Below are 27,704 nucleotides of genomic sequence, written 5' to 3'. Positions count from 1 at the left end.
TACCACAAACAGCTGTAGTGCATGGAAGGTGCCAGGTCTTACACTTGCTGGCTCTTGTTAACTGCGTCTTTTCTGAGCGAGCAGAGAGGATTTTATTTTCCCCCCAAGGACATGAAAAACCCTTTGAAGGGAAGGCTGGTTTCCTGGCAACCTTTGTGTTCAAATTGGAAACCTGATACAGCACCCCCAGTGATGGACTCGAGGGCTCTCTTCTGCCAGTCATTCAAATGGACTTGCAGCAAGGTAGTCTGTTTGTTGTAGCAAGGTTACGAAATCTTATTAACAGGCAAGAAGTTTCTGCCAGATACTGCTTTTCACTGACAGAGAATAGCTATGCCACTCTCTTCCCTTTGCACTGGGAAGCAGATATTGACAATATTCCATACAGTTGCATGACAAGATGGTTTTATTTTGGTACAGTAGGGTAGTCATTAGTAGCATTCTTACTAGTCTGGAATGAAAACAGCCCAAGTGGAGCAGACAGACACCCTCGGGAAACGTCTGCTGAGGTTCAGCGTGAGTGCACTTTTCTGCTGGCACAGGGTGCTTGGTACTTGAATAAGGCAAAGCTCCCACTTTGTCTAGGCGTATGTAGTATCAGCGCACAAAATGTATTACACTGTATAGAGAAAGCATGTGATATCACTGCTGTCTCTTTCACCTGTACAGATATGCTAGAATAGTGTACTGCATGAAAAGAGATTCTTAAAATCTATTCCTTTTTCCCTCCCCCTTCCCCTCAATTGAAAATTGCTATTGCTGTTTCATTTACCAGGTGGTATATATTTGATCAGCAGAGACTGTGTACTGTAAATCGGTTTACTGCACAAGTGGAACTTCTGAATACAGTTAAAACTTCATTCATAGTCAAGAACAATAGATTACTTCTCTATACTCCAACTTGCAATGGAGCATAGTCCAGCTGTAGAGTCAAAACATTATAATTCTTGGTGCTTTTTCCCTTTCTGAAGAGGCACGGACTGCCTCCCTAGAAGCATTTATAAGAATATGTGGGGCTGCAGAAAGCATGTTTTTTTACTAGTTCAGAAAAAACAGAGTAGCTTTCTGTGATCACTGGGCAGCCTCACATAAGTGGCACTTCCTTGCCAATTCCTTCTGAAACAGTAGTTCACCAGGCAAGAGCCAGCTACAGAGAAGTTGAGTGCAAATTCTCCCAACTGTCTCCACCAGTCTCCACTGCTTGATGCGTCACTGGTTACACCCTGAAGGAAAGGTCTTAGTACTTAGACCCCAAAACTGCAAGAGAAGGGTAAAGTATTAATTACATGTTGAAAGTAACTCCCTTTATCAACCCACATCAGCATTTTTCAGCCAATATGAGCTAGCAGCTTGTTCAACTTCCTGCCAAAACAAAGGGGAGAAAGCATATGAAATGCAAAAATTAATTCATGTTGGTTTGTTACTTCTCTGTCATAGTATTTAGCAACACTTTGGGTAAGCCAAAATAACTAGAAGCAATCAATAGAAATGGCTTTGTATTTCCAAGTACCTCGGGATAATGCTACAAGCAACCCTGAAGATATTCCTACCTGCCCAAGGTTCCTCCAGCCTGGGTGTAGTATTTGTTATAATCCAAGCGTAGCAGCAGTTGAGCTAAGTCAGAGTTTATCTGATGGTTGCGAACACTAGACAGAATCTTGAAGAGAAGTGATGACTGACGACTGAATCCCTACAAATTAGAAGAAGTCAGTTCTGGGCCCTCTCAGAAAGCAAGCAAGCCTTTAATCTCTGTTTCTGCCCAACCACTCCTTTAACACCCTGACGAAAAGAATAACTGCACAAGAAGTGATCCTTGTGGTCCAGGATAAGGTAAGCTGTAAGCCACAAGAATACCTAGGTGTTAGTTATCCGAAAGAAGGGATAGAGGCACCAACAAATACCTGCCTCATTCTGTTCCAATATCTGCCCACATTCCTCCTCTCTGTGCACATAGAATTTCCAGCCTAAGTACGGTTGATTGATTAAAATAATTACCAGTCCTTATATAGAACATCTCAGCTCACACTCTTGTACTACAACTGTTAAAGCCAAGATAACTTGGCAGATTAGGCAGATATTTGCATGGAAAAAGAGCAGATCCACAGAAACACAGATTCACCTTCACCAAAATACTGAGTTGTGCAGCTCCCCGTTCATCTAAGGGGCCGAGATTCTGACTGACCAGAGAACAAAAACTATGACAAAGATCCAGAATTTCATTTAAGCAGTGGAAAACCTGCATGAGATAAAAAGCACAAGATAAGTAGTTGAAACAGAGTTCAAACACAAGGAAAGCACTTTTTGGTACCCAAAAAGTTGCATCATTCATAATCAAGATGTTGTGATACTGTATTTTTTAACCAGTAAGGAAGATGTTAAAGTACCTGTAGCATTTTTGTAAGGTTTTCTATCGAGAAAGGGTTTAAATGTTATGCTGCATCTCTCCCCCCGCCCTTCCCCCCTCCCTCCAACCTTTTGCAGACATTACTGGGGAAACAGGATTGGCATGAGCCATCCACATAGGCAGAGTAGTTGAACACTGGCTTTCCTGTCCAACCGGCAGGTCATTCACTGCAGCTTCGGGATGAAGAAGGAAGAATAAAGACCAGCAAGAGCTATGGCTCAAGGCTTTGATTTCACTGTTCACTGAACTTGGAATTTTTTTGTATCAGTTGGTCAAGGTAACTTGCATTCAAGAGTGTTAAGAAAGCCCAAATGCTTCAGAGACGTAACTACTGGAACACATCAAAATTCCAGACTGGATAATTGGTATTCTGCCACCTTTATGCTACAATAGTCTCATTGAGCAAAAAGACACTGTTTCACTGAAACTAACTTTCTTTGGAAATGCTTTTGTGAAGTTAAAGTGTTTATAAATATACTCCAACATTATAACGCATTTTTTATTAAAAGACAAAAAGACCCTTAAAAGTCCACTCAGGTATTTTTATTCTCTTAAGTAGGAGAGACCATTTTTCCTAGTCTAATGCATTTCAGCATGAGTCCCTGAGGAATACAGTTCCCAGCATTATGCTCATTAGTACTTTTTAAATAAAATGGCCTGTGATAAAAATATAGTGATAAAATTTAAGTTAGTAAGGTTAACTGAACACCGAAAGCATCTTGATTTAAAATTGCTAGGAATGCAGCATTCACACTCACCAACTGTAAATTAAGTGATCTTAATTTGATTATCTGTTCCAGTTTAAACCTGCCTTATTCCTAGAATTGTAATCTGTGCTTTGCAGATTATCACTGATCTGTTTTAAAATATATGTTTTGTCATATCTGTTCAAAAAGGTGTGTTTCTTAGTGCAGTTGGAGAATTTGTAGAAAAAGGTGAAAACTAGACCTACTTACAGGTTTTAGGAGGATGAAAGACTGAGCCAACAAGTTACTTAAGAAATGATCGTGAGCCAACCGTATACTCTCAAAATCTCGTGTGGCATTTATCTGCTGCAGAAGCTGTGAGAACTGAGACTCCAGTACATCTACCTGATGGATATGCAAAGACATCTCATTAGTATCTCGAGGAATGGGAGTACTTCAGACCATCCAGAAGTTTTGTGTAAGAAACTTGCTTATTGCTACTCTTATGTTAGAGACTGAGGATCCCCTTCTCTCCACCTGATGAAGAAGGAATTATAGACGACAGCAGTACGTAACGGGGGGAAAAGGAATTTTTGATGCCTAAGTAATATCTACGTAGAAAGAGAAACGTTCACTTTCTTTAAGATTAACTATTAAAAAAGTATATAACCAGCATGTAAACAAAAGTATTTGATTGTAGTAATCTCTGAATTTTATACAGGGAGATGCTATCTGGAATCTTAGGGCAAAGGCTGCAGTGCAAAAGCTCAGCCAGAGATGAGATACTCTGGAGAATCTAGAAAGCCAGGCCCCATCAATTCACTGTTACAACTATTAACAAAGTGATAGGTAATTCTCACAAAGACATGCTATTAGTAACTGCTGTTTACATTTGAAAAGTCTCTTTTTTGGCTTCAAATGGTCAGAATATGGCTTCTTTCAATTCTTTAAAAAAACAACCAACCAAAAAACCCCCAAACTTAACTCACTGTGGAGTTCATGTAAGAGGCAAGGGAAGAAACCAGGATGGCATCTTAATGATTATCCTTCAAAGATGTCTGTGGTTTCTCACAAATGTTTAGTAGCACTAGAGAGCCACTAAAGAACTCCTGCATTTCTACTAACTGAATCACAAGTCCAAAAACTTTTTAATTGTAACACTAAGCCTGGGAACTTGAAGGAAGTGTAGACTTGTAAAGGAAATCCTGATTTCCTTACAGTAGAAAGAATCTGAAACCTGAGGTCTTCAGTGCTCCCTCCATGCATTTTTGCTAGTTCCTGACTGACTGATAGTTTTGTCTTTCTCTGTAAATACGGACCTGCAGATAATACTGAAGATTGTCCACAAGGAAAGCCATGTGATCCCTCAGACGCCACTTGATGGCATCTGTTCTGTTCGATTTCAAGTGTTTGCGTTGCATCTGGAGAGCCCAGCAGTGCTGTAGCTCAGCCTGGACTCGTCGCACACTCAGCAGGTATTTGAACACAACATTGTACCTATGGTGAAAAAAATACAAAGTTGCTTAAGACTAAAATCTTCCTTGGCTGCAGGTACTAGAGAACATAACAATGCAACACTGGAAAAAGAAACAGGAGGTGGCTGCCTGTCAATAGATAGGGCAAATCAGGTGATGGCCCATCTCAGAGTAAGATTTCTGCTTGTACTGGTTACTGACCTAAAAAATACAGAGTTAATTTTGGTGTAAGGAGGGGAGCTGCCAGTTAAAGTAGCACTGTTTGTAAATTAATGCAAATCTGTCAGCATCTTGTAGGTCTTAGTATCATTACACATACTCTCAATATGAGTAAGTGAAAAGAGCCATTTTAAGGTTCAGAAAGCAAGATGAAGTATTATAGCTCTACCTTTCTCTCCATAGTGAGAAAAAAACCCAATTAGTTGAGTGCCTGAGCTCAGGGAACATACAGATGAATATACAAAGACCATACCAAGTACTTACTTCTCAAGAACAGCAGGAGTAAAGAGAATGTGCAGTGGCCACTGAACTTTGTAAGAAAGGCCCAGAGCTGCCCATCCCGATGTGGGGGCTTCACGTGGCGATAACTCCCGGGAAGGCCCTTCACGAGTCTGAGAAGTATCTGAAAACAAATGAGGTGCTGAATTACATTATCTTCTTTTTCACTGCAACCGTGGCAAGGCAGAAAAGGGGAAAGGGAGAGAAGAGAACTAAGAGCCAAAGCAGTCTGGGCCATCACATTGGGCTGTAAAGGGAACAAAAGTAGTATTTCTTTAACTTTAGAGAAGAGCAACAAGATTTGAAAACAAGGTCATCATCTCCCATCTTAACTCACCATTAAAAATGCAAGTATATATACCTTTATGCTCCTTTCCGTGATACTCAATGGTTAAGTGAAGAAGAGGAAGAAGGTTGTCATCATCTAAGAGCACCTTATGAGCAGACTGCTGAAATGCAACGTTGACATCTGACAACAAGAGAACACACATACCAACTCAAGATGATGCAGCTAGTGCTAATTTTGCACCCATTAGTTATTTATGCCTGGCCACAAAAGACCACACTAAGGTACTATTGCCACTGGTTTAATTCCAGATTCAAATATGGGGAGAAATCTGCCATCTGAATGTTCCTGAGAGGTTGTTTTCACTCTGTGAGACATTCTAGTTTAGAAATGCTGTTGTCTCAAAACTAACGATATCATCTAGAAGGTAAGATGATAGCACTCTCCTGTACTGGACAGGGCTCACCATTTTCCTCATATACCACAGTGAGGACACTTTGATAAGTGAATAAGCAACACTCACCATGTTCAGTTACAGCCGTAGGCGGCGTCTTTAACATGTGCTGTGCAGTGTCAATGAAAGCCTGAAACAGCTCACCTCTTCCCAAAAGATAAAAGTCTTTTATAATCTGTGAAGATAAACTTTTTGTATCTAAACATACCAAAATGAGCAGAAATTTTAAGCATCCTTGCTGATAGCATCTGTTTTTATTATTCCTTGGACAACTTCTGCCATTTAAAACACAGCTGGAGAGCTCTGAATTTCATTCACTGCCCAAAGAGTCTACACCACCTTTGCTTCGAGACGCAAACCACAAAACCACATACACATACCCCTCTAACTCTATCACTCCGTGCTCATTCTTGAGACCTGGAAAATGAAAACAACTTTATCTAAAAGAAGAAAGCCCAGAGTAGAAGGCAGTAAAGTATTTAATGGGAAACAGCAATTTAAAAAAGAAAGAAAGAGATAAGCTGCTTCAGCAAAAACAAACTAGCAGTTACATTACCTTCAGTTGTCCTAGTAGATCCGATTCCTCCACCATCAGTTTCCAAAGATGCTAGTGAGGAAACAAAAGCCAGACAAAACAAGAGACCTCCCCTCAGAATTATCTTACCCATTCAGAGAGAACAGTAGCTGTCTTGAAACACTTGCAATGAATACAAAAAAAGCACCTATAGCCAATGCTATATAAAGTGCAGGAGAACACAGCATCCTGTGTAGCAGCCCATGCAACTAGTTAGAACTCTTGATATATACCAGCAAAAAATTCTGCCTAATGCACATGAAGACCCTTGACAAAAAAAAAAAAAAAAAGGATTAAAAATTGCTAAAGCAAAGAATATATTCAGTGACATGACATCTATTAGACTAAAAGCACAGTGAAAAGTTCTGGAGTCGTTTCAGGTGAAATGAAAAAATACACAAAAACCTTCCTTCTTTCGCCCATGCAAGTGCATAGTATTTGTTAATGTCCTTTTGTCATTAGAAGCTGGGGTTACATGAAGCTCTGAGACCCATAAGAACATGAAAGCTACCTGCAATGCTCACATGCTTGTTCAATCACTGGTTCTGAAAAGCCCCCTTCTCCCAGTCACTCACAAAAATTAAATGCTCCTCAGCCTGCACAGCAGTTACCCTTCCTAGGAGGCTTACCTCAGCAACAGTGCTCCGTATCCAGTCAACCACTGATTCAAAGTCCACCAAACTAAAGAGCGGTTGCTGCTTGAGTCGATGTAGCTCTGCTGCAAAAGTGTCCTCCTGGTTTTTTAGGATAGAGCCTGGGCAGCAATGAGAAGTGTTTTGGAGAGTAAAAAGGAATGCCGTTTGGAGACATGCAGACCCCTTCCAGCACAGTGGGGCAAAAAGGCTGTCCAGGCAGCACTGTCTCAGGTCCGGCAAGGAACGTGAAGAGGAGGTCTCAAAGTACAAGTACCAAGGTACAAGATTACTAATACAGGTACAGTTACAGTATAGATACTTGCCATGGCAGTGCTGTGGTATCAGTAAAAATGCCAAATGTTTTCTACATAATTGGTTGTTGCTGACAACCCTTTTTCTATAGGACTGAGCTAAATCTTTGAACCCCCAAAAAAGTTGGTTTGGTTCTCCCCCTATCCCTGCTCCTTTCAAATCTATCCTATTGTTTGAACTTGGGGACATTTTTTTCAACCAGCTGAGCTAGAAGATCAACTTTTTTTTACCTTGCTGCTGCTTAAGCAAGAAAACAGTCCAGCTGAATTGGTGCTTTGTTCTCTGTAATGTCACTCAAGTAATTTAAGTATTTTGCTTAGACAAACTCAAGATAGAGCCACCACAGCAGTCCTCCGCAGTGTAAGAATGTATTTCCCAAACCAGCTCCAGCAGAAACTTAGCAGGCTCTCAAAGAGAACCATCAGCTGGAATTACCTCTCCCTTGCTGTCTTCAAGGCTTCATCTTGATAATTTGCCTTCCACAGCAACTTTTGGCCCCACCTTGCAAATGAATTTCTCGTGTTTGTGGATGCATGTTAATACTGTGACACCATTCTGCAACATATACACTCAGAGCAAGATGTGTCATTGTGTCTATCTGCAGAATTTAGGGAGAGGGATGCAAACAGAAAAGAAAAGAAGACCTTTGCAATCGCTTTATTTATCCAGAGCAAATCACATGGTGACTTGCTGCTGGAAATTTGGAGACTATGTTTGGAAAGTGTTATTTACTCTTCCTGTTCTTATATTGCTCCCTTGGAATAAATCAGAAGCAGAACACGGGGACCACTGCCCTGTCCTGGCACGACCATCCATATAGTCTGAAGAATATCAACCAATAGTCAGTGATTGTTGAGGAATTTGTTAATATTGGGAAGCATTTTGGCAACCACTTATCAGTCAGTCATAACTGAGCAGAGATTGCAAGAAAGAGGTTCATTACCTTTTCTGGTCAGGTTAACATTCTGATTCTCAAACATCTGTACAGATTCTCCCACGAAGAGGATTTTCTCAGCAACCCGCACAGGAATATATGAAGGCAGCATTTCTACTCGCAGAGAAAACTGTTTTAGAGATGGAGCTAACATGTTCTCCTCCTCAATCAAGCGCTGTCACCAGGGAAAAGAAATCAAATGCAAACCAGTGTGAGAAAACCAGAGGTGTAGAAGAGCTGTATGAAGGGTGATGTGTATGTGTATGAGGGGGTATCTAAGAATGTTGGAAGTAAGCAGAAAGGTAGCAAAACTGATTTGTATCATTTAAGTTAGCCAATAAACTTCCTTATGCTTCTAGTATGCTAGCAGATATCCCTAGAGATGTTGCTTCCATCAGGGAGTGGAGCAGAAGTGGAAAATGGAGAAGCTAAACCTTTGTGGAATAGCAGCAAATTGGCTGTACCAAAGGAAGTTACATCAGCAAAAGGAATTTTTATTGAAACTGCATTACATGAGTCCTTTTGCTGCCATAACAATGTTAACTAGCATTACCAAAAATAATTCTCCCCTATGTTTTAACACTTCTAGAACGCTTGCGATACAGGCCAAATGTAAATGCCTCTACTAGTGAGCAAATAAAGATCCAAAGGCTTGCTAGCAAAAATAAGGCAATTTTCTCAGCTCCTGCGAAAGCTGTTTAAAACAATACAGTAAGCTATTAACTTTTTTCTGAACATATTAATAAAGAACTCCAAGTACAGAGGCAAGATTTTCCTTCAGAGTAGCAATGCTGATAATTTCATTTGGCTTTCTTATTATTGGAGAATTAGTTTCAGTAGGCCATAATCAAAAAAAACATTATCCTGAAAAATCTTTGAGAACATTTGCCATCTACGGGCTTTTTCTTTTTAACAGAAGAGTTCAGTACAAGTTTGTGTGTATATATATATATATATTATTTGTATATATTTGTATATTATATATTAACATATATGTATATGTTAATGCCAACATTAACAGGTTGGCAATTCTTTTCTTAAGATTCTACTGACACTTTTAGATGAGGCAATACCCAAATATTTTATCGGTCTCTCCCATCAACACTCGAGTTTTCTTATTCTACTCTTTGACTGAGGAATTGCCAACATCATTGGTTAACAATACTGAAGAAAGGAGGTGATAAGGCTGTCTGGGTATTCTCTTCCTAATGTCCACATTTTTCACCATGGTCCTAGAAGACTCACCAATTTTCACATTCTTCCTTTACCTGATATAGTGAGATAACAGATTTTTCACTAACTGCCTTTTAAAGTTTTCCCTTGGTTTTGCCTGTGTGTAGTCTGTTTTCAGCAGAGACTGTTTGCACAGGGTACTTAATTAGCATGCAATGTGGTGTTTTGAGGGGAATCTTCTGTGCATTCACAGCCAAGCTGCATGCAGCACACTAACACCATAGGTGGCCGTGAAATGTTTTCTCACCACATACCAGAGCATGAATTAGAGTTGCAATTGCTCCTCACCGATCTCTATTCAGACACTCAAATGTTAAAAGTGTGGAAGATTACTCCATTGAGAAAGCTGCTTTGCACAAGGGCACTCTAATGGTATGGCATCTACAGGAAGAGTTACTGCATTTCACCAGTGTACCAGCAGGTTGCTCCCTCACTTAGCAGCCTCTTGTCTCTCCAGAGCACATTTTCTACCAGTACTGTCAGTAGCACTAATGTGTTAGGTAACATTTGCACAACTAATGGTTGTGCAAGAAAGGTATTAGACCCAGCTGCCCAGAGAAAGGGTGTGAATCAAGTCAACAGCAAAGCTCCCCACACCCTTTCCTTTGCAATCACTCACACTACTATAGATCACAGCATTTACTGTAAGGAACGAGAAACCAGTCAGTCAAGAGCAGGGGGTGTGCAGCAGTTCCAATTACTTAACATCAGCATCTACACAAATTCCATCTGTAGGACTTTCTGCCCTCAGATTATCCAACTGTGCCAAAAGATGTCTCTGTCCTTTATGCCTAGCAGCAAGCTGCTACAATATTACCTTGACTTACCATCTTGCCAGGCCTCAATATATGTCTAGTCTAGCATAGCTCACACTGAAGCAGTAGAAAATGCATTTCTTCTGTAGTTCCCTAAGGAGCAAAACATGGCAAGCTACGTCTTGTAGTTCTTACCAGGTCCTGCAGTTCTCGTAGCTGTTTTCCTGTAAGTCCCCCAATTCCTAAGTCATCGTCATCTTCTTCAGGTTGGCTAGGGACACTTCCCGAAGAGGGGCCCTGTTTGATAAAGAACTCTTCATGTTGGTCTAGTAGCAATCCATGAAGCATCCAGGCAGAGAGCTGCTTATACATGACTCCATGACACACAGCCAGAATCCTGAGGTCAAGAAAAACAGACAATGGGGCATTTAAATGCAGTAACCAAAACCTCATTGTACATGATTCTGGAAAGTCCACTCAGTCAGCCAGGCAGTGTGGCAAGTGCTAAATGGCTAATGTGAAATTTTATAACTTTTTTAAAATATAAAAAAGTGTACAAAACTAAAAGGTGCAAAACTAAACTAACATATCCTCTGATTATGTGGGTTCTCCACAGAAATCTGCTAGTAGGCCAGGGGTATAAGTTTGCAGTGGCTTCCCAGTCCTGCTGTTTCTACTCAATTACATTTCAGCGTGAACACAAATTATATTTTAAGTAGTCAGAACTTTCTCCACAAGGACATACAAACATCACAACACTCACCCAGTCACATTTATCGTTTTGAAAGATCAGAATCAGTAACAAGTCTATCATATGCAAAACTGTTCCTGCAGACTTCAAAAGAAAAAAAAAAACAAACCACACTGGGATTGAACTTTTCTGAGCCCTTAGCTTAAAGTATGGAGAAAACTTTAATTCCCACCATAAGCCTGCTTTATATAAATAATGGGGACTGTGACAGTTTTCCCTGCATGCTACTCCTACCTTTTTAACATGCAAGGCTGTTTTGCATGTACTATTTTAACAAGTAAGATAAATACTTTGACACTAACTCCAGTTCCTACAGAAGAATGAAATAATAGTTTTACTGTACATACTTTTCAAGAGCACTGCGAACAGGAGGCAACCCCCCACAGCTATGTTTGTGGACTGTCTCCAATATCTGACATCCATGAATCTGCAGAAAGAAAGGGTTACGTTATGTCTGTTATTTGGATCTGTACTGACCTTTTCATACATTTAGACTCTACACTTTCTGCTCGCAAGAAAATCCCTTAGCAAACTGAACAAGCCTTACAGAAAGAAAGATGTAACAATACTCCATGTGAGCTCTACACCCAAGCTTTTGTCAAAACTTTCCCTTAACAAAATGTAACCCTCTTTTTTTTTTTTTTTTCAGGTGACAATCAGAGAAAACAGATTCAGAAAAGAAGAAATTCCACCCAATAGCATCTTGTCCTATAAAATGCATTGTGATTATAAAATGCTAGTCATCAAAGATCATACTGATAATGGAAAAAAGTCAAATCCAGTGTAAATAGATTTGCAAAATAGTTATTCAATACTTATAGTAGTACTAATAATAGGGCACCCATTACTCAAACCACATTCTATGCTAGTATTAAAAGTCTGGGATGGGTGCAGAAATAATGTTATCAGTTAAAGAGGAAACTTGTTAAGAGAAACTAGCTGCAATTCTACTGTACCTTCTGAGTTTTGATCTGTTCCACCATGACCATTACAGAGGGGAAGAGTAACTGAAACTGCAGAACAAGGAGGAAAATATTGAATTAGGTTGTTATGCAAGGAAGAGAGAAAACACTGTAGTTGAGTAAGTCTGGACAGCAGCTGAACACAACAGTTTAATGAAACTGTTATATGCCTTTCCCCACAAATGAGAAACATGACATGAAAATCTCTTGGAAGGATGTCCTCCCTTCACTGGAGCAAGATGCACAAAGTTATATTCCAGAAGTAGTTCAGGCTAAACACAGGCAGAGAGGAATGTGTGAGAGTCAAGGTGGAGGACCTAAGCTTTGTGTTGAAGTGCAGGTGATCCTCTGAACATATTAAGGGACTACAGATGTAAAGGTGTTAGACAGAAGTGGCATGATGTGACAGACTAAACCTTCTTTATCCCACATGCTTTCTTATTAGAGTCAATGAGTGATAAGAGTAACCAAAGAACACTACCTGTTTATTAACATGACATACCTGGTCCAAGGAATAATTAACATGTGAGATGGAAAGATGTGGGTCAGTCAGAAACTGTAAAGATAAAGCAATTAATGAAAAGTAATTATGACAACCACTGGATGGTCATAGTACCCAAGATATGACAGCTATTAATCTAGCAGAGATTAAGCAAAACCTTTAAAATTGAAAACAGGAGACAACAGTCTGAGACAGCACTGGGCTCTGACACAGATGGAGCACTTACTGAACTGAAGGAAGAGGGGACTTAATACTTATTAGGATGAAGAGTAATTTACAATGGCATCTCACAGGAATAATTTAGAAGGCATCCCTCATGAGGAAAGGAAAATACCTTGTCTCATTTTAGGTACTACTACTTAGCACATTGTGGTAGTTTTAATCTAGGCCTTCCCTGGTTACCAGTTTGTAACCAAGGAAGGGGCAGTGTTCCCAGTATTCCATACGATTTTTACGTAAATCGTGGTATAAATAAGAAGGAAGGGGAAGCCTTCGTTCTTCTTCTCTTCCGCCGAAGTTTGGGAACAGTGGGTCCCTGCGTTGGTCTCGCTTATCTAAGGCTGAGGCCTGCAGCACCCACTGAACTGCCACGTGGAGGCTTGGGGAGTGCTGGCAGTGTCTGCCAATCCTGCTTTCTAAGGAACGTGGTGAGATTTGTTTTACTAGTTATTTTACTGGTTCTCGGGTTTGATTGCGCATATCTATTCGGTGTCCCTTTTTGTTTCCTTTTGTCCCTTTTTTTCCCCTTTCCCTATCCCTTCGGGGGGTGTTTGGATTCCCATTTACTGTGTACATAGCATCTTAACTGTAATATACATAAAATATATTTTTTATATAACTAGCTTGGTTTTCAGGTTCTTCAGTTTGTGTAGTTTTTTTCCTTTGCCCTGGGGGAAGTAGAAAGGGGGAAAGAGAGGAGCTGCTGCTGGGGGGTTGAGCATTTGACAGGGAGCCAAGTCCGAACCATCACACACATGCATTGCAGAAATGACAACTTTCCACCATCTGTCAGCAGCAGGACCGCCTCTTGTTCCACATCTCCCTCCTTTACCTCTTGTTCTAGGTCAAGTAGTGCCTGTCGATATGGCTGCAGCACTGAATCAAGACCTGTGCAGAAGGCTCGCAAATATATGCCATGTAATCCGCTCTGGTTTTGCTGAGATGGGTGATGGTCCTGAAACCAAACAACAAAAACTGCATCAGCACCCTAGTGAAGGTCTGAAGAGTAACAAAATACCTGTGCAGTGTCACAGCAGCAGTCAGGGCTCCAAGCATGTTGAAATGCACCTTATCCCACCATTAAGCGATCAAAACCACAAATACAACCTTGTCACAAGGAAAGTTACTTGAGCAGAGTTTTGTGGACCTATGCAAGTGCTGGGAACCACTGGTACCAGTGCTTCTTTTCACTTAAGCATGCCTCTTGGATCTCACTTAAGCATGCCTCAAGGCTCTCCACAAACCATGAGAACTCACTTCAAGGTAGACATGAACATCCTATTCAGTTCACAAATCCTGGCCAGTCTGCTGTGGTCAGAAACTGTTACAAGACTTCCTCAAGAACGAGATTTTACATTTGGTCCATCTTTCACTGCTCCGTACCCATCCGTACGTGCATCGCACTGAGCTTTCTGGAGCACCGCTCCGGAAAGCACATTTGTTAGTGCTGGCGCGAGTATGGGCCACAGGCGGCGGGACGCTCACGCGTCCGAGGCAGCCTGGCTTTAATGACACCTGCTGCGCTCTTCCCGGGAAACATCGCGGCCCGGCGGCCCCACCTGCTGCTGTACGTGTCCCGTGTACTGCTCCACGAACTCGGCGAAGCGGATGTAGTCGGTGCCGAGGCGGCAGAGCCGGTTCAGGACGCTGGTCTCGCTGGGGTGGAGGAATGGCAGCTCCTGAGACACCTTGAGGGGACAACAGCGGTGAGGGGTGGGCGAAGGCGAGCTTTGGCCGGGGCCGGGGCAGAGGCGGGAGCAGGGGCGGGGGCAGGGGCCGGGGTCGTGCCATGCCTGGAGGCCGCCGCGCTTGCTCCAGGTGAAGGCCGCCCCCGGGTACCCGCTCAGGGCAAGCAGCAGCTCGTGGATCATCCTGCGGCCCGTGGATCATCCCGCGGCCCGTGGATCATCCCGCGGCCCGTGGATCATCCCGCGGCCCGTGGATCATCCCGTGGCCCGGGCCGCGCGGGCTGCCGGGAGGCGCGCGGGGGCCGCCGGGAAGGGGGCGAGGAGCGGTGGCGGCGGGGCCGCGGCGGGGCCGGGGAAGGGCGGATCCTTGTCGGACTGCCGAAGGAGGCACCGACAGCGGCTGAGCGGAGCCGAGAGGAGTGCGTGCCAGTTTTGCCTTTCTCCATTTATATGTATTGCTTTGCTTCATTTCCTATCTTAACTCGGCTGGTCTTTTAATCAAAGCTGGCCATTTTCAAAGATGTGGAGTTATCTAATAAATTGTTTTTTAGCAACCTGTTTTTCATTCTCCTCCCCCCGCCTCCATTTTTTGGTACTGTTTTTCTTCATATGCGTGTTTACTCTTGTTCTTTCAGAAGAAATTAGTGTTTAGTGTTAAATATCATTTAATCTGTACTTAGTTCAGCTTGCCACAATAAGGTCTGAAATGTAGTAAGAAGAACTTCTGTTACATTTTTACGGGGATGAACGAGGTCCCAGTATTTTGATTCACTGTCGAAAGAATTTTTTTCGTGCACTGTCTCTGATACGCGGGACATGTGCTTTTTTCAGCTATACAACTTTTTGTGTAACATGGGAGCCGCAACGGTATTGTTTATCGTGTATGAGCATAATGAAACTCTACTGACAAAACTAATATCATCATCATAAAGACTGCGGAGTTTGGCTAGGCAGTTGGTTGTGCATCACTGACATAAATATCGCAACACACAAGTGGGTTACAAAAGCTATGTGCCATTCCTGCTTTTAGGATGCATTATTTGAGGTTGAGCACTGTTGGCTTCAATCTTGCAGTGCTGGAGTTAGTGCCAATTCTTCCCTTATCTGTAAAAGACTGGTTCAATCCCATGCTGCTCACCATAATTTCTTTGTTAACAGGTGGGTTTTGATTCTTGCTGAATTTAAGTACTATCTTCAGCAGATTATAAAGCTAAGCAGGCTGTTGATAGCTTATAGGTAATTACATATGTGGTGATGGCTCAGTAATTGACAAAAATGTTTATTCTGTAAAGACTAAATACATAATGGGGTATCTTTGTACAGTACTATTAATGTAATGCTCTTATTAGCATAAATAGATTAACATACTACATATTTAATCTGAGAAATCTTGCATGTAAATACAGTCATCTTCTGCAGCCAGAAACTAAGCTTATAGCAGCATTTGTTCACAAAATGTGAAAAATCTGAAGAGTCTTCTTTGAGAACACAGCAGGAGTATCAACAGTTTAAAATTTATTTGAGTAGAAGTAACTTTATCAAATGGGGAGCTATCTTTGGTGGAAGGTAGTTAATTGTTGGAAGTGAATCATTCAAGGAATAAAAATACAATTGACATGAAAGCAATTTAAATAGAGATCTGATTGCTTTTTCAGAATTGGAGGAGTCCTTTGAGGTGAAAATTAGGGATTTGGTGCAGGGTGTTTGGCGTGTGGCCAGTATTGCAGAATTGGTCATAGATGTCTTATTGCATCTTTGCTTTACGATCTGTAAATCTGGCTTATCCCCACTCACTTGCTTCCAGCTAAGTGTTGTGGACTTCTCAGGACTTTAAATTACTTTATTGGTTCCCCAAGTGTCTTTTTAGATAGCCTGCATAAGAACAAATACAGGGGCAACGTCAGCATTACAAAGCAGATAAAAAGGCAGGGAGCATGTCTCACAGACAAAATGAATATCGAATTGCCCATATTTCTTCTGTTTTTTTCAGGTAGCTGTGGGGCTTCCTTGGACTCTACAGGTCCTTCAAGAGAAACTGTACCTGGTGCATGGGGACAAGTGCACTGTTTTCCAGTTCAAGAAGCTTTTTTACCACTACAGAGCTTGCCCATATTGCACTGTCATGACCGGGGAAGGAGAGAATTTTATCATGAGCATGCAGAGTGGGGAGCTTGATAACTTGCCTCTAAGGAGTAAGGACTCCTTTGCTATTCCAGCAGCCTATTGGTGTGTCCTAGCATCGCATCGTGACTATCAGCAGAACTGGGTTAGAGTCACTTGCTCTCAGTCTTCCCTGGGGAGTCCTGCAGGTAGTGTGCATCCCCAGCAAACTGTGGGCCATTTGAAGGGAGTTCAGGATGCAAAAGCAGAGTCTGGAAGCAATACCCATTTTGAAAGCCTTTTTCCCCTGCCTGGCTTGTCTGATGCACTGGAAATGTGGAATGGGTCAGTCTGCATTCTCTTGCCCCAACTATGCAGCTGCTCTCTTGCATTTTCTCCAGAACTTCATGCCAAGTTCCCTGCTGCAAATATGGGTGGGTCAGGGCTGTAGGAGTAATCTGGTCTCGCAGTGAGCACACTTGTGAACTAGCACTGGGGGACTATGTGTTGGGCTATTGGTGTGTATGTATCCCTGGTGTTTCTTTCTTTTAACAGGTTGGTAACTTGTCTCATTTGACCACTATAATGTTGATCTGATGCTGGAAGCCAAAAGGCAACTCTTGGTGTTGGCAATCCATAGCCTAACATGCAACCACATTCAAAAAAGTCTCACCAAATATATGAGAAGTAGGAGTCATATGTGTATGTGTATCTTAATATGTATATACATATATATACATATATACACATACACACACACACACTTTTTTTTCCCCCAATAAATGTATAATGTTAAATGTATACACATACTCACTTAAGATAGCTCCTTCTGGATTCTGGGCATTCTGACCTTGTAGACACAGAACTGTGTCATTACAGAAGACAGAGAAAATTACAGGTATCTAAATGTTATTCCAGACATAGAAGGTAAGAGCTAAACTTATTCAGAATTAATGGGCCCTAAATGGAAAGGTCATGATTGGCTGCACATGATTGAATGACAAAAAATAATTGAAAAAAAAATTAATAATGATGAGCTGGATCATCAGAATGATGGATGCTAAGATTTGGAGTGGCATTAGACCTATGTTATTCCAGCTGTCAGTTTCATGTGTGCTGAATAAAGAGTAAAAAATAGCTTGGAATTCTTACTGCTAAATGGGACCTAGGGCAGATCCTATTCAATCTTCAGACTTTGCTTTGCCAGAAATGAGGATACATGAAAACAATTTTTCAGTGGACATTTGTATGAATATGCTATTATTTCACAATCTTTTTTTTTGGCTACAAGACTCTAGAACTTTGGAAAGGTATGATAACTGCATATACAATCCTGTTTCAAGGAGGATTTGAAGAGGTTAGAGATTCCTTATGTTTCAGTCGAGGCCTGCAGGTAGGGTATCTTTAAGTGACTATAGAATCAGATTCAGAGTCTTCCGATGTTGTAAACATACATTTTTTCAGCACCATTCACAAACTAATTTTTCTCATAAAGGAAGTGGCCAATAAATACAAAAGTCAGTAAATCAAAAAAACAGATAACAGTAGTTTATTTAAAGGACTGAATTTTGGCACTCTTTTCCCTTAGGAAGCGTTGTGATTAGTCACTAAGGCCAAGAACTTCCAAAGAATTTTTTTTTAAAATAGAATTGATTGCTGCAAATAAATATAGGTACCTCTGTAATCTTATTTGTAAGGCCATCTGACTAGTGCTCATTCCACATTACGGAAAAAAAAGGAACAGGAGAGGCAATAAATTAAAGACATAGAAACACAAATCCTAACAGAAACCAGTTAACAGAGACAATAACAAAAGACCAGAAATCTTAAATCAGGGGAGCTATTATAGGAACCATTAAGTATAATCTTGAAGAGGTTCAGCCAGATTCTTTGATGATGTGCAATAATCATGTTGTATTTTTCTTATTAGAATGAGTCTTACAGGAAAGAGTAAATTCATGAGATTTTTTTGATTGTGGAGCTGCACAAAAATGTTACGGCATTTTTAGAGAAAACAAAACCAGTCCTGCACTCCACAGTCTACATATAAACATTATTTTAAATGTCTTCTCATTGCATAACTGCTAAGTGGCCACATGTGAAGTAATGCAAATGTTAATAATTGCTTCACTATAAAACCTTTTGTTTTGTAATTTATGTCTGGCATTCACTGATTTAGTTATTTCTGTAACTATTGAAGTGTGTCTCCCTTTCATGCAGACTCTTTAAATATCACAGAATCAATTAGGTAGGAAAAGACCTAATCATCGAGTCCAGTATGACTGAACACTGCCTCGTCAGCTAGACCATGGTACTGAGTGCCATGTCCCATCTGTCCTTAAATACTTCCAGGAACGGTGACTTTACCACTGCTCTGGGCAGCCCATTTCAATATCTAATCACTTTTCTGTGAAGAAATTCCTTCTAATGCCCAACTTAAACCTCCCCTAGCACAGCTTAAGACTATGTCCTCCTGTCCTATCGCTAGTTGCCTATGTATATATAGTAAATATACTTTTTGATGGGCTCACAGAACCATTGAGGTAGGAAGTGACCTTTGGAAGTCTCTAGTCCAACCTTGCTTCCTCAGCTCAAGGTGAACTTGAGCAGGTTGTCCAGGACCCTGCCTAGTTAGGTTTGAAGTATGTCCAAGGGTAGAGACTCCACAGTTTCTCTGGACAACTTGTTCCAGTGTTTGATCACCTTCAGGATACAAGTATTTCTTCTTATGTTTATTTGGGACTCTCATATTTTTCAGTCCATTGCCCATTGCTTCTTGTCATGTCATCTCTCAGGCTCTCCTTATATGTCAGATGCTCCAAGCTCTTCATCAGTTGCTCTGTGTTTCACTGAACTTGTTCTGTTTTCTCCATGTCTTCCTTATACGGGGGAAGGTGGAACTGAATCCAGTACTGGGAAGAAGGGAACGATCAACTCCCTTACCTGTTGGTGATGCTTTTCCTAATAGAGGCTATTGGTCTACCACATTACTTAATTTGTGCTTAAGTACTAAACTTATGCCCTGGCAGTGAAATTTATGGGGCTAATTAAAACAGACACATGGTGGCTGCCATCTTCAGTGCTCTGACTCTTGAACAAGAACCAGGCAAAGCAACAGTAATACATACCGAAGGGAAGGAAACTTTCAGGGCATGATTCTCTCCTGTGGCAGTGCTGCTGAATGTTGCTGTTGTTTGGGGGCACCCTGCTTAAACTTGTGGCTGACATTTCAGGCGAGTTACCATGGTTTGGTCAGCAGAGCTGTTTAGATGAAAGAGCCGAGCTGCATCCAGTCAGATTTCACTGCCAAGGGTCATGCAGCTGGGAAACCTGGCAGGAGCAGAGGGCCTAGCCAAGCCTGTAACACCAGCGTGTGGCAGGCACAGCAACTGTCCACCCTGAGCTGATCTGGCTGCACTGCACGCACTGGGGCTGCCATAGCCGAGCTGTGTGTAAGGAGGCTGCAAAGGCTGACAGGGTAAAATGTGGGTCGTGGCTGGGCTGACATGGGCTGTGTTCCGCCTAACAGGGCTTGCAGACTTTAGGTCAGAGCTTAGCTGGAGTTACGAACTGGGCTGACGGGAAGGCTCAGGGCCAGGGCGGTGGCCCCCCTTGAGAGAGACTCTGGGGAGAGACAGGGCGGCCAGGCCAGGGTCCGTCGGGGCCAAGGGAACTAGGTCGGGGCCGACCGGCGGCACAAGGCAAATTGTCGCTCTGCTCCAGCAGCGGACGAACGCGGCGGAGGCGGCCAGGGCGCGACCGCGTAGGGCAGACAGAGAGAGCGCGGAACGGCGGCTCCTCCCCCGCCACACCCGGTGCGGCAGGAAGAGGAACAGCCGCGCCCAGCTAGCGCCAGCTTCGGCCCAGCGCAGCACCATGGCGGCGGAGGAGGTGGACGGGCTGGCCGTATCACGGCCCTACTATGGCTGTGAGTACCGGGGCGCTCGGGGTCAGACAACCCGCGTGGCCGCCAAGCGACGCCCAGCCCAGCCCAGCCCACGTTGCCCGTGCCTTCCAGGCTCCAATGCTGGGAGGGGAGGCTGGGACGCCGCAGGCACGGGGGGAGCCGCGGGGCCCGGGCTCCGGGACTGTCCTGCGGGCGCGATGCGCCCCACCGGCTTTCCTCACGGGCCCCGGGGGTGGGCGCCTTGTGGCGCGGGAGCTCGTCCAAGTTCGACAGCCCTCCCGGATGCTAGAGATGAGCTCTGGGAGAAGGCGGTGGGTGGACAGCGGAGGGGAGTTCTCCGGCTATCCCGCCGTCGCCTGCCGCCAGCGGACCCCGAGCCTCGCCCAAGATGTCCGCCGCGGGAGGGGCGGGGGCGGCCCTGCCTTCTGCCTTCCCGCCGATTTCGGCGACCACACCCTGTTGGCCGGGCGAAACGCCGCTCCCGTCCGGCACCTCCACCGCCTTGTCATAGGCTTGCCGTGGACAGGGAGGGTTTGGCTTTTGCCGTCCGAGATGAGGGCTCGCCTGTAGTACGTTACCGCGTCAAAGCTGCAGTCGGTCAGACTGTGAGGTGCCACAGTCTGAGAGAGAAGCCGGGGCGGGCGGGGAGGGTCGGTTTAAAGAAGGTGGGATGGAGTCTGGGGGTTTGAGAGAGAAGGGAACTTTTCCCTACTGTCAGTCATTGCCCTGTGCATTGTGCCACTTTTCAGCTTTGGGTAGGTTGGAGTAATCAGAATTTTGCTTTTGCAGTACTCTCTATTGGTTTCCAAAGCCTGTTTGCAGTTTGAACCAAGATCTTGTTTGATCCCAAGAGCTGTAGTTGATTCCTCATCGCTTTCATGTAGTTCACAGAATCACAGGATGATTTGGATTTGAAAGGGACCTTAAGTTCCACCCCCTGCCATGGGCAGGGATACCTTCCACTATCCCAGGTTACTCCAAGCCCCGTCCAACCTGGCCTTGGATGGACACTTTGAAGGGTGGTGCAGCCACAGCTTCTCTGGGCAACCTGTGCCAGGACCTCACCGTCTTCTTGGTTAAAGAATTCCTTCCTAACGTATAATCTAAATCACTCCACTTTTAGTTAAAACTGTTCCCCCTTGTCCTATCGCTGTCTGCATGTGTAAAAAACCTTTCTCCTTCCTTTTTTATAAGCCCCCTTTTAAGTACTGAAAGGCTGCAATGAGATATCGCCGAAGCCTTCTCTTCTCCAAGCTGAAACAACCCCTGCTCTCTCAGCCTGTCTTTGTGGGAGAGGTGCCCCAGCTCCCTGAGCATCTTCATTGCCCTGCTCTTGACCTGGTGTAACAGGTGTTGTGCTGAGGACCCCAGAGCTGGACACAATTCTCCTGGTGGGGTCTCATAAGCACACAGTAGATAGTTGTTGGAAGCATTTTAGGTATAAGCTAACCTTTGATTAATGACAGTATGAGACATCTCTTATTTGTCCAGTTGGTCCATAAAACCTAAAAGGTTGTGTGTTTGGTTTTGTTTTGTTTGGTTTTTTTTTTTACATGAGACATATTTAGCTGTAAGTATATGAAGAGTAGACTTTTTCACTGAGGCTTTAAACACACAGAATCTGAAAGATTTAGGCATATACCCCTGTATAGGTCCGCAGCTTGATCCAAAGATGACATGCAGGCTGTGGATCTGAAGGATTCCCTTCCAGATGAGGACTGTGAGTAGCATTTCCATCTTCTTTTAGAGGTGGACTATAAAGATGCAGAAGGGATTATATGATGTGAATATATATTTTTGGCCTTTCTTAGTCTTTTGCTGTCAAACTCAGAGGATAGATGGAACATGTGGTCACTGATGTGCCTTTGAGGAAGGGCAAAGGCAAAGCTAGAAGAAAATAAGAGAATGAAGGATTGTTTTCAAGGAATTGGAAGATGGAAGCTGTCAAATTGTGAAATCAGAAAGAAGGAAAATGACAAATTTATGTGATGAGGATAAGGAAACAGGGTCTTTTCTGCTACTAGTAAAGAACTGATCATCAAATTCTTAATTCTTCTGAATTAGAGAAAAAAATGGATGCGTTTCTGGGAGAGAGATTGGATTTGATTTTTGGTATGTGCCCATTCAGTTGTATTCGATCTTCAACCACCTGAGAAATATTTTTTATCTATTTGCAGGTGTCTTGGATAATGAGAGATTAACAGCAGAGGAAATGGATGAGAGACGACGCCAGAATGTAGCCTATGAATACCTTTGCCATCTGGAGGAAGCAAAGAGGTAAGAACAAGTGGTTTTGAAACTGCTGGTGCTTTAAAAAAGTTGTGACATGTGGTAAGGGGAATAATTCGGATGCATCTTGCCTCTTGTCTCTGTTTCATAGTAGTTACAGAGTTTCACTAAAAAACCCAACCAACCAAAACCGAAGAATCCCCCCCAAAAAACCCCCTAACCCCTAATGTGTTTATCTTACATGTTCCTGAAGACTTTGTGACAAGAACTCTGTTGCTCTATTGCTCCAGTTTTCCTGACACTGGATGGGTCCTCCAGTGCTGTCTGACTTGTGTCTTAGTGCAATATCATCTCCCTGCTTAGCACTGGACATAAAAATCAGTTATTCCCTTCTTCTTAAGTGCAACCTCTTTACAATTAAATTGTAACAGTGTATTTCCCTTGCACTTATCTTCTCTTAGACTGATCACACGGTTCTTGTGTATTTCTCTGTGTCCTTTTTAATAAATCTGTAGTACTTTTCCCTGGATTGCTCTGACTTCATGCACTTGGTGTCTTTCTGGAAGTGCACTGCCAAAACAGAAAACTTTTCCAAGAGGGTGTTAGCGTGCATACTTAGAAGGAGTGCAAGGATTATTTTGTGTACCCCAGTAGATTTGCTAGTATCGTACACTATTGCGTGGCATTTGTGTTTTCATGATATTAAGCTGTAATACAGTCTTGCTGAGTTGCCACCTTTTTGGTTGTAGTTGTGCTGTTGAAATTTGTTCCTCATCTTGTGTTTGTATGGTCTATCATGTTTTCCTGAGTGTTACCCTTCCCTTGATCCTGCTGAGTTGGATTTTTCCTGATCTTTGTTTGAAATATTGAAAGAACTTTGATCTTATTCCTGTCTTCCAGCATGTGTGTAGCTTTTGCGTCATTTCCGTGTTTAGTAAGCATGTAAACTTGCTATGTATCTTTATTCAGAGAATTAATTGAAAGTATGATCAGAACACCGTAGATGCTGTATATTTGCTGTTAAAGGAAAAAGAACTGATATTAAATATGAGTACTTGAAGTCTTACTGTTGGTATTTTTAAAAATCTTCTGCAAACATTAAATCGTATATGCTGTACATGGAGAATAGAATGAGACATGCATAAACACATGTTCGAAATAGCCAACAGTATGTTTTGTTATGGCTCACTAAACACTTCAGTCTGCCTTTGTCCTTCAAAAGATGATATGGATTAAGAGCTAGAAAACTTTGACTGGCTAGATGATGAATTTCATATAAGTCTGTGTGGTTCTTCCTCAGCAAGGCAGACATGTTCAGCTGTAGCAATTTTAATGAGGAGGAAGTGCTGAGTTTTTACAAGTTCGCTTCTGGCAGGGTATAAAGAAGGATTTCATTCCAGGATTTTAATAGTTTATGTTGCCTTGCCAAGAATGTTTAGTATATTTTTGAAAGGGCAGGGAACACTCAGTGTATGCTTTAGTCTTTTAGGTGCTTCATAACAATTGTCACTAGTACAAATTCAGAGAGACTGCTTAGTAACTAGTAGATAATAATTTTCCATCCGTATGGACTTGGACGAAGTTTGAGGTAGTGAGAAAGATCTGACTATTATTTCAAAATAACTCCTTACCTTTGAATCCAAAATCTTCAGGAGCAAGTCCTGGGCAAACAGCACTGTAGTCACTGTCCAAGCTTGAAGGAGCCTTTTCAAGGAGGAGATCCCTCACGTGTGGACTCTTCCTGTCATTGACCTCAGAGTAAATGCTTGAGGAGGTCCTGATTCTCTGTTCAATTCCTTGCCTAGATTTTCAAAAAAATTCAGGCAAAAATACCTAATACAGCAACAGCTTTTATTTTTTTTTTTAAGCTCTTGCTTAATCAGGGGGACTTACTCTTCAGTTCAGACTGACTCATCATCTTTGACTCTAAAGTTTCTCGGTGATCTTGTCTCTGCTTCTGAGTATTGTCTTGGTATTGATGAGCAGCTGATGATCTTGGTTGAGCAGCTGGGCATTTGATTTTTGCCACACCTTGTCAGAAACAAGATGTTTTCACTCTTGTCTCGGGGTAAGCCTTCAGATACTTCAGATAATGCCTAGTGGTTTTGTAAAGAATGGAACAACAGCTGTGTTGCTCAAAATGCAAGTAGTGGTGTTATGGCCTTCCTGGTATCCACCTTGGCAGTTGGAGCACTTATTTGTGAAGTGGAAGGTCTACTTGGAGAGGCTCAGCCCTCACCCGACCCTTAACTTGTGATTGCTTAGAGGCTTACAGGCTGTTCATGTGTGTGTGAGTGGGAGTTCCTAATTCCTATAGTTGATGATATACCACTTAATGTAAGAGTTAAAGATTAAGTGACCAGAAGGAGGGGAGCAGACTCCTTAGTTTAATAATTAAGGGATACAACTGAGAGCTCGAGTTCATGGTCTGCTCCCAGAAATTTTTTTCCTCACTGAGCAGTCATTTTGTAAATTGCCCTTTTTTAATTTATTTATTACTATTAGTAGAGCCTAGAAGAGGACTCTGGGCTGCATTGTTGGTAAGGAGTTTATTTAACAAAAACAACTAAAGAAGAACTATAAGCGATCAGTGTATTTGAAAGTAACATTATTGATCTGAGATTTTCTATACTTGACTTCTTTGCCAGTAGGGTAACTGAGGCATAGCATGTGAATGAGACACTGTAGCATTTTGCTTGTGCTATTGATTACAGTCCCTCAGAGCTGTGGGAGGGTTTATAATCTTTCTTCATGGTGAAAGATTATCAGATTGGAAGTTATATATCTCTCAGGAGAGGAGGAGGACCTAACAGCAGAGGAAGGTAGCTGGTATGCCCTGTGTCACACTCTCAGAAGCTGAACAGGTGAAGGTGGTAAAGCTGATGGCAGCCGAGGAAGGGTGGGAGGGGCACTTCTGAGCAACCGCCTTCTCTTCCCTGTAATCGTGTAGTATTATTACATTATAATATTGCATTCACATACTGTAGTTTATATTAATTTTTTTTCTACAACATAAAGGCACCTAAAATGGTGTTGCATTGCACCGGCATTGTCAGAGGCTTATTATCCATTGAACTAAGCAAGAAATATGGAATCTAGAAGCAGAAGTGTTTTTTTTTTTTTTTTTGTAAATATTAAAAGAAGGTAAGATGAGAATTGACCAGCACTTAATTTCGTACTGAAATGAAAAATTTAGAAAAGTTTGGATTTCTGAACTATCTGATGTAACAACAAATGTGCAGTAACTTTTTGAGTATTTCTTCAAATTGTTTGGAGTACCTGTCTGCTAGGGAGCATATATCAGAAGCATTATCAGAGGAGTAACTTGTTCTTAGTTAGTGGTATTCCACCCTGTTGTCTTGTTTTTTTTTTTCAGTGTTACTGTTGTTCTCTTGTTACTTAGCAGTTTTTGACTTCAGTTAATGTGCAACAGTCTTGTGAAACAGGAATTATTCTTGCTAGTTGGAGAAAGGGAGGCAGAGTGCAGTTAAGTTGCTCAAGATTGTGAAAGACATTGAAATGAAATTTGGAGCTAAAATGAAGATTGTGAATAGAGGGATTCCTGTACTATGTGTCGACCAGATGCCTCATTCTTGAATAAAATGGCTTTATTAATAAATGCTGTTTAATACTTCAAGTGTTGTGGTTTGTGTTCTTTTTGTTTGTTTGTTTGTTTGGATTGGTTTGCCTTTTTTTGTGTCTCCATATCACAGTAGTCCAATAGAAAAGCTGTTGCAGGGCAGGTAAAACTATAAGAGTATACTCTGTTCTATTGTGACACGGCAGCTTGTGCTTGCAAAAGCGTAAGGGTATATTTATCTGGAGTAGAAGCAACTCGAGAGACCTTCTTTTTGTGGTTCTTATCGAGAAGTCAGGATGGTGCACTATAATATTCTTCTTCAGTGTTGTGTGATAGCCTCCTCTTTTCCTACATCCTCTCTTCCCCATCCACTTCAGTGTTCGTCAGTGGGGTACTTGTTGGGGTATTGTGGTATTTTCGTGATGAAATTAGCGCTTAGCAATTTGGCAAAGGCTTTTTCAAGCTTCGTCTTTCACAGTGGAATATTTCAGTTCTCCAAGTGCGACTAGAATATTGTTGGTTCTTCTGTTTCCTTACCTGACTTTGTGGGTGATGGTACCATGTGTTTACACTGTGATAGTAGGAAATATTTTTGTTCTGGATTATAGAGTTATAATTCTGGATTATAGAATTATTATTCTAGTCCTAGCGTAGTGTAAGCATTGTAGTGCCCAGATTATGTTGCTTCCAGTAACTGTTTAACTTGCCTGAGCAGTGTGTTTCTTTTAGAATGCGTCAGGATGGAATCTGTCCATGTGGAGTTTTTTTTCTCCTTTTGGGGTTTTCTTGTAAAAAAATATTCCCTATTAAGTAAGGAAAGGATGATGATTGTTCTGTATTGTGGATCTAATCAGTTCAGGTTTGAAGTGTACTAACTATGTTCTTGTGGTAATCCCCTTTTCTCAGACAGATTGGAAGATGACTTAGTGTAAACTGATGATATCATGGGGAGAAATTAATACTTTGTGCTTGTGTGGTAGAGTCTGAAGGGCCTTTCCTATTGATGCTTCCTGTAAATTACTTTCCCTTCACCCTCATCCATGCTCTTTCTTAAAGTAAGGTGGTTTTTTTTTTAACTGGGATGACTTGTCTGTCTTGAAGCAAAAAATTAACCTAAATTGTTTACTGGGGAGCTAGATTTCCTACAAGAAAACTTAAATTTAAAGAAAAAAAAATCTTGTCTTCATCTTTTTAGGTTTCTGATGTTTAGTTTGAAAGTGTTTGGCTGGATATCATTATCTCTCAGAATCTGGCATAGTCATCCGATATTTCTTTCAACAGATTTCGTATTTTCAGAGGTATAGGGTGCCCAGAAGAATGAAAAGGAAGAATTACAGAGGACACTGCTTTCTAGACAGATTAAATGCATCTAGTTTTAGTGCTCTACAAAGTTTATTCTGTGAGTAATCTTGTAAAGCTGGTTCATCAGGGTCTGTAAAGGTGTAGATATCAGTTGCTGAAGGAGCTCTTGTTTGAAGATAAAATGCTTAAAATAGTGCAACTTACATCTTTTTGTGAAG

General features: G+C 42.0%; 2 protein-coding genes across 3 annotated transcripts in view; one reads left to right on the top strand and one right to left on the bottom strand.

The window, feature by feature from the left end:
- Window positions 1–383: 383 nt before the first annotated feature.
- TUBGCP4 (tubulin gamma complex associated protein 4) lies at window positions 384–14,562 on the bottom strand. 2 transcript variants are annotated; one of them, XM_027897201.1, is made up of 18 exons: window positions 14,474–14,562; window positions 14,240–14,368; window positions 13,513–13,635; window positions 12,462–12,515; window positions 11,954–12,010; window positions 11,345–11,424; window positions 10,442–10,643; window positions 8,268–8,433; window positions 7,007–7,131; window positions 6,360–6,410; window positions 5,873–5,978; window positions 5,425–5,532; window positions 5,049–5,187; window positions 4,410–4,587; window positions 3,361–3,495; window positions 2,120–2,236; window positions 1,551–1,690; window positions 384–1,257 (listed from the first exon to the last, which is right to left on the bottom strand). In XM_027897201.1, the coding sequence occupies exons 1-18, from the start codon at window positions 14,549–14,551 to the stop codon at window positions 1,245–1,247; spliced, it is 2,001 nt and encodes a 666-aa protein (XP_027753002.1). In that variant the 5' UTR covers window positions 14,552–14,562; the 3' UTR covers window positions 384–1,244. The 2 variants fall into 2 exon arrangements, with proteins under 2 accessions (XP_027753002.1, XP_027753003.1); XM_027897202.1 differs by lacking the exon at window positions 12,462–12,515.
- A 5,708-nt stretch (window positions 14,563–20,270) lies between these two features.
- The window catches only part of IQGAP1 (IQ motif containing GTPase activating protein 1), a 55,012-nt gene continuing 47,578 nt past the window's right edge, over window positions 20,271–27,704 (top strand). Inside the window, exons 1-2 of the mRNA XM_027897200.1 lie at window positions 20,271–20,396; window positions 22,553–22,652. Of these exons, the coding sequence (XP_027753001.1) occupies window positions 20,345–20,396; window positions 22,553–22,652 (152 nt within the window). The 5' untranslated portion in view covers window positions 20,271–20,344. The remainder of the gene's footprint in view (window positions 20,397–22,552; window positions 22,653–27,704) is intronic.

This window comes from Empidonax traillii, unplaced genomic scaffold (genome assembly GCF_003031625.1).
Source record: "Empidonax traillii isolate 1590-97213 ecotype Southwest subspecies unplaced genomic scaffold, ASM303162v1 scaffold532:size433792, whole genome shotgun sequence".
Lineage (NCBI taxonomy): Eukaryota > Metazoa > Chordata > Aves > Passeriformes > Tyrannidae > Empidonax > Empidonax traillii.
This window is presented reverse-complemented; position numbering and strand designations above follow the sequence as displayed.